The sequence below is a fragment of the Petaurus breviceps genome, unplaced genomic scaffold (genome assembly GCF_028583685.1).
Source record: "Petaurus breviceps papuanus isolate PSGF00001 unplaced genomic scaffold, PetGlider_PUasm1.0 175, whole genome shotgun sequence".
In the NCBI taxonomy this organism is placed as follows: Eukaryota; Metazoa; Chordata; class Mammalia; order Diprotodontia; family Petauridae; genus Petaurus; species Petaurus breviceps.
In genome coordinates this window covers 7143860-7156354 of record NW_027185764.1, presented here as the reverse complement: position 1 = coordinate 7156354, position 12495 = coordinate 7143860, and the positions used below count along the sequence as shown (strand labels likewise).

At 41.8% G+C, this 12495-nt stretch overlaps 1 protein-coding gene across 4 annotated transcripts in view; it reads right to left on the bottom strand.

The window, feature by feature from the left end:
* The window catches only part of DHRS7B (dehydrogenase/reductase 7B), a 60034-nt gene that overhangs the window by 4479 nt on the left and 43060 nt on the right, over positions 1 to 12495 (bottom strand). For all 4 annotated transcript variants that reach the window (XM_069084713.1, XM_069084716.1, XM_069084714.1 and 1 more), the window contains exons 4-6: positions 10825 to 11035; positions 6821 to 6913; positions 5212 to 5364 (exon numbers count right to left, since the gene is read on the bottom strand). In XM_069084713.1, coding sequence (XP_068940814.1) covers positions 5212 to 5364; positions 6821 to 6913; positions 10825 to 11035 — 457 coding nt within the window. The remainder of the gene's footprint in view (positions 1 to 5211; positions 5365 to 6820; positions 6914 to 10824; positions 11036 to 12495) is intronic.

Sequence of the window (12495 nt, the reverse complement as noted above, 5' to 3'; positions counted from 1 at the left end):
CCCCCCGGCCTACAAGTTCCTGGTCACTTCACCTTCCTGTCCACCTTTCTGTCCCTGACTGCCTCATCTCCCCACCCACGGAGGGTTTTCTTCTATAATAATTCTCCTGGCTGGGGGGGTGGGGGGCAGGGTCATCTCAAAAGAATTTACTCAGGCTGTCTCCAAATCAAGTGAAGGCATTTATTCTGGGCAGCACACTGAGCAGGCTCCTTCTTAAGGGAGACACCCCCACCCCCCCCACCTTGCACCTCATCATTTGCACCCTGAGCCTCTTCACTTACTAGGTGTCAGGTACTGCTGAACCCTTTACAATTATTTATCTCATTTGATCCTCACAACATACCTGGTAGGTAGGTACTATTATCATCCGAGGAAACTGAGGCAGACAGAAGTTAACTGACCAGGGAACACAGCCAGGGAGAGCCTGAGGCCACATCTGAACTCTGCTTCCCCCTAACTTCAGGCCCTGCTGTCTCCTCTTCCCCCTTCTCCCCCCCAATATCACCACCTCCCCACTTAACTTCTCTTCTCTTATCCCATGAAGCAGCCCATTCCATGTGTGGAAAGCTGTAAAAGGTAAGAAGCTCATTCTTCCATCAAGCCTAGAACCACATCTTTACCTTTTCCCCACTGCTCCTAGTTCTGGATGCAATAGTTAAAGTGAACAGGTTAAATCCCTCTTTCCCAGGACAAGTCTTCAAATACTTGAACACAGCTGATCCAGTCTCCACTAATGCTTTTCTTCTCCAGGCTAAACATCTCTGGGTCATTCACTGGTTTATCAAAGAAAGGCCCTGTGATTATATGAGTTCCTCCTTAATGTCCTTTACAGGAATCCATCTCTCTTAAGATTTCTTGAACAATTACTCAATGGCAGATGCTTAATAAATGGTTATTGAATTAACTGTTTGACTGAGACAATGTATATAAGGTGCTTTGTTTAGCAAGTGCTATATAAATGCCAGCTGTCCCTATGGATTCTAGAGTTAGTTAGGAAGTAGTGCTTGGGGAACTTGAAATCTCAAAACAAGAACAGGCTAGGCAGCCTTCCTTCTCCCTTCCCTAAGCCTTTACAGAACCCAGGAACCCTGTGGTGTATATGGGCTAGGCTCTAGCAGTATATAGATAGAAACAAAATAGTCCTGGCCCACTGAGAAGTACTTCTGGGGAGCAGATGTAAATCTATGCCCTTTGCTTCCGGGGGTGGGGAGACAAATAACAACTGAGGGAGGGGGCATCAGGAAAGGCCTCCGTAATCTTTCTGTAGGCAGAAGCAGAAACTAGATGAACTCTCAAGGTCACTCCAAACTATAATTCTGTGAGTTAGTAACAGTCCCTATGTTTTATATGGGGTGTCCTAATTTTGGAAAATGACTAATGGGATGGATTACCAAAGGCATTGAAATCTCCTCCTGTCTTATGTTATCTTCAGTCAGTCAGTCAACAAGCATTTATTAAGCAGCTACTGACATGCTGCAAGACAGTCAGTCCCTGCCCTTGAGGGTGGGAGTGAGAGAGCTCCCCATTTAATTGGAGAGAACAGTAACGGAGAAAAGATGCTGGATCTGAAATTTGAGGATCCAGCTTAGATTCCCAGCTCTGATAATTACTATCCAAATGACCTTAGCCATGTCCCTTAACCCCTCCAGGTCTCAGTTTCCTTTTCCTCCTGTAAAATGAGGAAGTCAGAAATAAAATAAAGCAAGTTGGTTGTACTGGATGACCTCTAAGGTCCTTTCCAGATTAAAATCTAAGATCCTATGATTTTAATTAAATCCTGTCTGGAGACATGGGAGAGACTAAAAGGCCTCTCAAAGCTCCCTCAAGCCTTAGGACTTCACTTGTTCAACTAAGGGAAAGATAAGGTCAAGATAGCTGGTTTCTCCGGTACAATGAACTCTCAGGTGAGAAAACTCCCTCTACCAATACAGGCCAGCACTTTCTCTGCAACGTATCAGTCTTCTCCAGGTGAGTAGACTATAATAGCATTCGAAGTTATATGGCACCTGCTTTGAAACCTTGTAGAGCAGGTAATGCAGTTAGTATTTCCAGCTGAGGGAAACGAGGCTCAGAGAAGGGAATGGGGGGAAGTTAATCCTTTGCAACAATCTAATTCTAATAGTGGTGCCATACTTTTGGTCAACCATTCTTTCTGTACGGTGCCTGACATCTTGTGCAAAAATAACGCGAATGATTAATTCGTGTTTTGAACCTAAACCCTACCCCCCAAAATCTCAGTATTTTTATAAGCTGGGTCCTCAAAGATTAACTCCCTTGTCCAGTGCCCAGCAGCCAGCATATTATATATCAGAAGCAGGTATTGGTGGCTTTGAGGCCAGCTCTTTGGTCACTGTATCATGTGCATCCCTTCCATCTAATCTAAATATGCCTTAATGACCATCTAGGAGTCAGTATCACAGACAGACGCCCTGGTTCTCAGGCTAATCTTCTAACTAGTAAATAATGGGGAATTCAGGTAGCAACATTTTAAGAACTACGGGCTGCTGTGTTATAGGATCATAGCTTTAGAGATGGAAGGGACCTCCAGGTCATCAAATCCATCCTCCTCTTTTCCCAGAGGACTGACCTGCCAGCAGTCACACAGTGAGGGTTGTGAGGCAGCATTTAAACCTAGGACCAAGAAGGACACAATAAAAACATCCTCAGGAAGGGTCATTTGTTGGTGTTCTAAGTGGAGGGTGACTAGCTGATAGGAAAATATAGGTAGGAGAACACCCAAAATACCATGTGTAACTATTATTTCACAGTCAGAACTCATTTTTTCACATTGTATTTCTGTTAATATAATCAAATAAATGGTAGCGTCCTCATTGTTGCTAATTTGAAAATGATCCCAGAACACCATCAAGGCAACAGTTTTGTAAGTATCAGTCCTACTAGCCCTGTGCCTTTGAAAATCATTATTTATGCTGTAAGGGAGGTAAATGAGCAAGAAAGTTGTGGCTCCTAACTAGTGACAATCAAGCTTAAATGTGTGTGTGTGTACACACATATATATCTGTATATGTTCATATATGGATGGATGGATGGGTCTTACCAGATACTTTGCTTCAGAAGATAGGCTTCTGTTATTGCAGAAGTCCTTGTTGGAGTTTGTATGTTAGAAAAAACCTGTGCCTCAACAGCTTCCCAGATCTCCACCAGTCTTACATTCTGAACTAGTCAGTTCCTCGATGTCCCCTAAGTACCTCAGACTCTACATGTACAAACCTAAATTTATCATTTTCCCTTTTAAAAAATCCTTCTCTCAATTTATGTTTTTTTATTTTAATTGCTCTCCCAGTGACCCTGGCTCAAAATTTCAGAAACATTTTTAACTCTTTCCTCTTCCCCATCTATAACATCCAATTAGACCCTAAACCCTGTTGATTCTGGCTCCATGGTCTCTCATCTCATCCATCTAGTGCTAAGTGGTGTAATGGACCTGGAGTCAGGAAGACCTGAATTCAAACCCAGCTTCAGACATTTACTAACTGCAACCCAGGGCAAGTCACTTAACTTTTACCTGCCTCAGTTTCCTCAAATTGTAACCTGGGCCTGTAACATAACAGTACAAGCCCTGCAGGTTGTGAGGACCCAATGAGATAATATTCTAAAGCCTTAGCACAGTATTTGGCACATAACAGGTGCTAATCAATGTTAGCTCTCTCTCCTCTCTTCCCAATCACTGCTCATAATGTCACCCCCAGGTAGGGTCCTCACTGCTTTTCAATTGTAATACATACTGTAATGTTCTTCTCACTGCTGTCCCTGCTTCAAGTCTTCACTTTCCCATTCATTCTCCTTCACACTACTTCCAAGATTATCCTTCTAAAACATGTGTCTGCACTTGGAAACTCCTCAACTTGGGTGGCTCCCTAATGCCCATAAAAGAAAATACAAACTGTAGCCTGGCATGTAACACACTAGATCCAGCCTACTGTTCTAGTCTCAATCATGGACTCTATTTTCTAGCCCCCTTCTATTACTGCTGTTCCTATTCTCTATCTCATTTCAGGTTTTCCCACCTCTGTGCATTTGCATACACTACCCACCAGATCTGGTAGAGATCATCCCATTGATATCCCATCTGCCCACTGAAATCTCTTCCTTCCAGGGCCAGTTTCCATACCACTGCTTCCTTCATGAAGCATCGCCTAGCCCCCCAGCTCAGAGTGATGTCTTCTCTTTTCTCCTTTCTCAGAGCACTCTGTCTAGACACTTCCCCTTTGCCCTCATTGGCCTTGAATCATATTTACTTGTGTCCATATCACATTCCCCCTGTTAGGTCCTTGAGGCCAGGAATTGTGGTAGTTACTAACACAGTGAGTAGGTTTATACCAACAAATACATGTTTGCTCAATTGTAGGAGAATAAGTGACAATGTCAGGAGTTGCCAGGACTGGAAGTCAAATTAAGCAAGAGAAGTCTCTGGGACCTTGTAGACCTAGATAGACAAGAGGTCAAGCACAGTGAAGACAGGAAAGAGAGGCGGGTGCTGATAGGCCCAGGTAGGCAGACATGGTTCAGAGCCAGCCAGAGAGGCAAGCTGTGCAGGGTTTAAACTCTGACCTGCAGGCAGAGGCTAGTTGGTTAGCTTCCAGCCCATTTCTACTGCCTGCTTGAGGGTAAATAGGACCTGAGGGGCTGCTCTTAACTAAAAAAAAACCCCAAAACCTCAAGGTCTGAAAAAAAAAATCTTTCTCTGGCAAGGATGCCAGAATTATTTCCAACAATTTGTAACCCCTGGAACAGCAGTGAATGTAGAGGGAGTCATTTGCTGTGACAACATGGAAATTCTCTCTCATTTCCCAAGCATAAGAGGAAAAACAACGCCACCTTTAAGGTCATGACAATTTACAGATTCTGTAAACTTCATTAGTTTTAACAGATTCTCACGTCATATCTGAAGGAGGTCTGGAGGCTTTTCAAGTTAGAGATTAACTGTTTTCAAGGTCCTCAGGCACCACAAAGGTCCTTCTCTAGAGTCAATGTACCTGATATCACACTGCTTAAACCTGACTAGTCAGGAGGCACAAGCTCTGGCTGAGGCACCAGGAAGTGATTCAAGACCGGTCAGACTTAGTGTCTAAGAAACAACCCCGGGATCTTTTCTTTCTGGGGAAGCAAGAAGAACCCCCTAGTCAGAGGGAGCAATGCTTTGTGGCTTCACATGCCTGCAGCTCTCAATGTTTCCTATCTGTTCCTCACCTCCATACTTGGATCCATCCGCAGTGAGGGCATTGACAGAGAGATTGGTCTGGATGTAGCCAGGGCAGATTACGGTCACCTCAATTTCATGCTGCTCCACCTCTGCCCGAAGGCAGTCAAAGAATGCCTGGGTTGCATGCTTGGAGGCTGCATCTGCAAAGCATGGCCACATGAGGAACACGAAGAAGGAAAGGGCATCCTAAAACAGACAGCTTCATTCTTTATGCATTCCATTTTGCAAACCTTTTCCTCTGGTGTATTTTCATTTAGAAATGCTACAGAAATGTGCTCATCTTGGCTTCTCAGCTGAAGTGACTGTGGGGCGCTGAGGAGGAATGAGGTACCCTAAACAGGGTACAAATACCCCTAAAGTGTACTTTTTAGTATACGAATGGGACACTTTCAACTGAAATTTAGGGTTCTCTAAAATAGTGTTCTGAGCTTTTAAGTCTAAGGAAAGAAAGAGTTATTTACCAGTCAGGAAGAATGGAATAAAAATGGCTACAAAACTAAGGAAGGTCGGAGAAAGCCAAATGAAGGAAGTTAAAGAGCTATTTCATTCACTGCACTGGGTTGTACTCCTCAGATCAGTTTTTACATGAGTTCTATTCTAGGAAGACAGGATGGTTTGGTGGAAAGAATGCTGAGTGTTAAGCTTGGAGTCTTGGGATCTGAATCCAAATGCCAACTCTGTCACCTTTCTGGTCTTGGGGCACAGTCTCTCTGGATCTGTTGAGTCATCTATAAAATGAAGGCGCTGGATTGGTGACCTTTATATCTAGCCTTATAGCACTACATCTATGGAACTTAAGACTGACCTGATCCAAGGTTTCCACAGGCTATGAGCTGGGGATGGGTGGTGAGAGATTCACTCCTATTGTCACTGATTTTATGAATTCAATCTAGTCCTAAAGATTCTTAAGGGGCTGGCTTACTTTTAGGGCTCCTCAAATATCTGGATTATTTTTCAGCAAGCCTCAAGTGCCAAACCAAAATTAGATACCAAGGCTGTAACCTGTATCTGTCAAGGGATGCCAGAACTAATTTGGGCTCCCTAGAATCCTTGGGTCTGGGATTTTTCTAAAGATAGGGTCTTAAAGAGATACAGAGTCCTAGTAGATAGCATCCTTAAGCCTAGTCAGTTCCAACCTAATTACAAGAGATTGGTGAGATCCTGACTACATTTAGTAATTCAATGGGACACATGTCTACTTGATTCAATTCTATATTAGGTGAACATAAAATCAATGGAATGTGGTTAAAAGTGAAAATTCGTCAAAATTAAATTACCTAGTTTTTAAGAGATAACTTAGAAAGTAGCTAATAAGTTCTATGCTTACAGGGTATTATAACAAAATGGTGGATAAAGGGAGAAAGACAGGAATTTTTAAAATCACATTTCCCATTTGGATTTTTCTGGACACATCATGCTACTGAATTTCAAGTTTCCTCCATTAAATATTTGTAACCTTCATTTAAAATATTTCTTCAAGGATGCCCATTGCTATTCTTTGCCTTCCCTTTAGTTGATGGGTTCACAGGTTGGAAGCATGCAGGACTTTGAACAGGACTTGTCAGATTTCAATAAAGGATTTGAGGAGATACTTACATGCTGATCTGAAAGGAATACTGATTTTGCCTTGAATACTGCTAATCACAACAATGTGACCTCCTTTCTTCTCTATCATGGAGGGTAGAATTGCTAACGAAGGAGAAAAAGTCTTAGAATATGACAGATCACAATCACAACAGTTAAAAAGCAACATGCTCCACAAAAATAAAGCCATTATGCTAAACAAAGATAGTTTACCACAGCATTTATGTAATCTTAATTGGGCTCTTACTTCAGCTAGGCAATCTTTTTCAGATCTCTCTAATCTATTCCTACTTTTACCAAGGGTCAGCTGTTCCAAACCCTTTCAAACCTCCTCCAGCCTCGGACAGCACCCTCTTCCCCCACCCTTTCAGCTGAGTGCCTTTCCTTATACTTCACCAAAGAAAGGGGGGACATCTAATCTTTCTGTCCTCCTCATCTCGTCTCCCTAAAATGATCCTTCACTATTCTCCCTCTTTCCAGTTTGTGATAAGGTGACTTTCCTGCTTGCCAAGGTCAAAACCTCCCCAAGCACCCTAAATCCCACCCCATCTTCTCCAGCACACAGCCCCCTCCATCATCCCCACTATTTTACTAATCTTCACTATCTACCAATGTACTAGTTCCTTTCCTGTTGCCTATAAACACAACCATGTCTCCCCATCCTAAAAAAAAAAAACCTAATTTGATCCTTCCTTGCTATCATTTTATATTTGCTCAGCAATGGTTAAACTTGAGAAAGTCACTATTTCTCCTCTCATTCAATTCTAAACTCTAGAGTCTGGCTTCCAGCTTCATCATTTAACTAAAACTGCTTTCTCCAAAGTTACCAAATGCCAAATTTAATGGCCTCAATACCCATTCTTTACTTCTAGGTAGTCTTTGACACTCTTTATCATCTTCTTCTGGATACTCTCTCCTCTGTAGATTGCAGATGACTCCCAGATCCTAATCGAGTCCTATTCTCTCCTGAGCTCGTCTCATATCACTAACTGCCTTTGAGATCCTGAACTCATTTAAAAATGTCCAAAAACAGAACTCATCTTTCCTACCAAATTCCTCTTCCCAACTTCCTTATCAATTAGTCAATCAATATTTACTAATATTAAGTATCTATGTGCCAGTCACTGTACTAAGCACTGGGGATACAAAAAAGACGCAAAAAACAGTCCTAGCTCCTCCCAAGGAGCTCACAATCTAATGAGGAAGACAAATGAACAAATATATACAAGCTCACAACTTTACTATCACCCTTGACTTCTCACTCATACTCCACATATCCAATCTGTTGCCTACACTTGTTTCTACCTTCACAACATCTCTCTCTCCTCTATACCCTTCTTGCCATTAACATAAATGCCAACTTGGTGGACCACTGCAATAGCCTTCTGGTTTGGAGATCCCACTCTAATCCATCCTCTTTAAACTCAGCTGCCAGAGTGATCTTCCTACAAAGTGCAGGTCTGACCATATTGACTACACCCCCCTCAATAAACTGCAATGGCTCCCTATTACTCCCAATCTCTCCTTCACTTCTAAAGCCCTTCACAAACTTGCCTCTCCCTCTTCTTACACTTTGTTCACTGTCACATACTCTACCACCCAGTGACTTCCTGCTGTTCCCTGAATTCAACATTTCACTTCCTAACTCAGTGTCATTTCTTAGGCTGTCCCTCAGGTCTCGAATTCTCTGCCTTCCTGTAAGACAACTCAAATCCTATCTTCTGCAGGTGGCCTTTCCCAGATCTCCTCCTTCACATCACCTCCACTGATCCCCCCTACCCCCCTACTGCTAGTGCCTTCTCTCAGAGAAGAGCTTCTGTTTACACTGAATATATCTTGTGTATATAAAGAGGTAGCTTTTTTTTTTTTACAATGGGGGTTGGGGGTGGGGAATGTTGTCTTCTCCCATTAGAACATGAGGTTCTTGAAGGCACGGATCTTGTTTTTGCCTTTTTGTGTATCTGTTAAAAAATTGGGCCTGCTGGTCTTGAGACCATCATGACAATCTCCCCTTAAGGGAGTCTGTAGATTAAAGAATCTATATATTGAAAACCACTGTTATGGGACGGCCAGGTAGCACAGCGAGTAAGAGCACCAGCTCCAGTATAGGGATGACTGGGGATCGAAATCAGGCTCAGACACTTAGCACCCACCCAGAAACACCTGGCCATGTAACCTTGAGCAAGTTACTTAAACCTTGCTTAAAAAAAAAAAAAAGAAAACCACTGTTATGAGATGAGGGCTGATAGTCTTGAGATCATCATGACAGTATCCCCTTAAGGTAGGCTGTAACCTTACAGAACATGCTTGTGGAAAAAGACTGACAATATTTTTAAAGGTTAGTGCAGCTGTGTCCCCATAAATGATATGTGGTCTATCACCAACTTGCTTTTCTCCTTGATATGCAAAGCCTCAAAGCAATATTTTGTCTACCACCAGCTTGTTTTTCTCCCTGATAACAAATCCCTAAAATAATATTTTGGTCTGACCTCTGTTATACAAACTGTCCAGCTCCAGGGGGCCACCCAAAATCAGAGTATAAGAACCCCAACTCTTCAGAAGAGCAAACACCCCCTTCCTACTGAATGGAGCCATGTCACCATGCTCCCCACACAGCACCGTCCTTACCATCAAGTTATACTTGATGTTAGTATGTATGTGTGAGTTGTATGTTGGATCCCCTTTTCTTCTCTCTCCTTCCCCTTCTTCTCCATTGCTTACAATAAAGCTCTGCACTGAACTGCTCCCATTGTTTTACATGTTATTCCCAGAATCCAAATTCACTAGGGAGTTATTTTTCATCATCTCTGGCTGGCCCATGGGTCTTTCCTTGGACATAACCTGGGTCCCTGGGCAAGGACTTAACCTATTAACAACTGTACCTGCACAGGGGGAGTATGACACTGTGGAACAGTTATAGAAAGCAAGGATCAATAGAGGATCCTTACGTCCCTATTTCCAGGAAGGCTTCTCTCATGCCAGATGATTATCATAAAACAATTTCTGAAAATAACATGCACAATGGGAATCAGTTCAATGTAAAACTTTATATCAAGCAATGGAGAAGAAGAGGAAGGGGACAGAAGAAAAAAGGGGGGATTTTCATGACGGTCTCAAGACCTCATAACAATGATTTCCATGTACAAACTCTATGAGCCCTGGTCTCCCTTAAGGGGAGACTGTCATGGTGGTTTCAACACCATCAGGTCCAATCTTATAACAGTAACCGCATTGCTTAGCACACAGCCTGGCACATAATAGTGCTTAATATGTTCACGTTGAATGACTAACAGAGCAAATGTGACAACTGTAGCTTCCTAAAGAGTAAAGATTGTCTCATTTATTTATGTATCTCCCAAATAATCCTTTGCTCATAAAAGACAAAAAAAACCCCAACAGGCATTTAGTGAAAGAATGAATGACAGCTTTAAATGGTAAATTTAATGTCACTTTCCCCTCTTGAATGAAATTAATAGGAAGCACCACTCAAATTAAAAGCTGTGCTTGCTAAGTTCTCTCATGTAGGGTAAGACCTGGGCATGAAAACCTTATTTCCTTTCCCAAAGGAGATTTTGACCAATAGCAATTCACAATGAAAAAGAAAACATAGCAAGGAATTAAAACCTGGGGGGAGTGTCTTGAGATGAAGCTATAAACTAGAGAAAGCTAAATTTAGACAAATGAAATAACCGGAATCAAACTACTATGAAAACAAATGTTCTAATGTAAATTATGGGATGGGTAAGAAAGGGAGACTTGATAGAGGGTGATTAAACAAGGGGCCAAGTTAAATAAACTCCAAAATGACATTCATCTATTTAAAAGAAATCCATAGGAGTGGTTAGGTGGCGCAGTGAATAGAGCACTGGCCCTGGAGTCAGGAGGACCTAAATTCAAATCCGGCTTCAGACACTTAACACAAAAAACTAGCCATGTGATCTTGGGCAAGTCATTTAACCCCAACTGCCCCTCCAAAAAGCCAAAAAAAAAAAAAAAGAAATCCAGAGTCATTGTACCTTTTGTTAAGGCAACTGGACCAAAGTAGTTTGTTTCCATCACTTTTTTGTCCACCTCCAGGGTAGTATCCATTATTGTACCTCGATAGCTGATCCCTGCATTATTGATTAGTATGTCCACATGACCAGTGTATTTTAGGATTTCATTCGCTGCAGGGACTATAGTGTCAGAATCAGCAAGGTCAAAGACTACAACATGAGGCTGGTGTGTCTGAATTTGAACAAACAAAACAGTAACATAATTCAGCTTCTGAGCAAGAATCATTTGATCAACATATTCATGATTTGCAGAGCTATGGGGAAACCAGAAGAGAATCAAACGTGTCAAGAACTCCAAATGTGGCCAATCTGATCTTTGACTGGAATGTACTGACGTGGTATAAAATTAACCTGGTTATAAGCACCCTCATCTTTGTGCCTTTAAAAAGCATTCCTTACATGAAATACTCCAACTTAGTATGAAAAACTTTCAGCTTGAATTGCAAATTGTTATTCTCCAAAGTCTATAATATAGGGAACTTCTTAGCAGTGAACTCAAGATATTTAATTACTGATCTATCTTGCAGGTATGCTGGCCATCCTGGAATAACCAAGATCTGTTAGTTGTAGTAGGACCAGTATTTAAACCCAAAAGACCTTTGTAGTGCCATTAATAACACGTTACAAGGCACCTAAAAGTTTTCCCAAAGAGCTCTCTTTTCATTTCCTAATCCTTTATATTCATCATATTCTGAATCTACTTATTTAGGTGATGAGATGAAAAGTTAACTATGAACAAAGTCAACTTTTAATTAATCAGAGACTCATTATCCAGGTTATGGATTATCTAGTATCTTGGTTGTTACAACTCCCCCTCTACTGGTTGGCTACCTTTTGACCAAAGATATCAGCTCTTCAACCGAAAGAACAGCAGAGGAAAGAAAAGACCTCATGTACACTGATATTTTATTATGGCAAGTGACTGATGAAAAATTGGCATGAGAAGGGTTTGAAACTATGCATGCCAATAATCTTTTCCAAAGCTGTCTTCTCTTTCCTTGGCTATTTGAGAGCTGGCTATAATACACTAGGGATACAGGTACATGTATGACTAGGCCAAGGTATTTCTTAGACTACACATATCCAAAAGTAGGAATCAGGTCTGTGTAACTCCTTTTGTACAACTAGCAGACACGACACACAATGAGGTACTTAAAGCTGCTGATGACAATGAAGATGGTGATAAAAAGACTGACAATAGCTGGAGCTGATCTATTTCTACATGTTATGATGGATGATTCAGGAAAGTCTAGAATATGTATTAGAGGCAGTACCCTTGTTTTGCTGAAGCACAGAATAAAGGTTAGGTATTGTATGAAATGAGCCCACATTGGCAAGGTGGCAGATTGCGGAGGGGTTTACAAGGCCAGTTCCAAGGAGTCTGACTTTAAAGTGCTGCACTGAGGAATGACATGATCTGGTTTATGCAGAAGCAAGAGTAATCTGGTACTAGTACAGGATGGGTTGGTGGGGAAAAGAAAAGATGTGAGGAAATCAGTTGGGAGGCTACTGTGATCGTCTGTGTGTGGCAATGTGGTAGTGGGATAGTGCCAACAGAAAGGATCTCAAGCATATGTGACTGCTATAACAGAAACAGAGAAGTCAGAAGAAAGAGTAGGATTGGGGACAAAG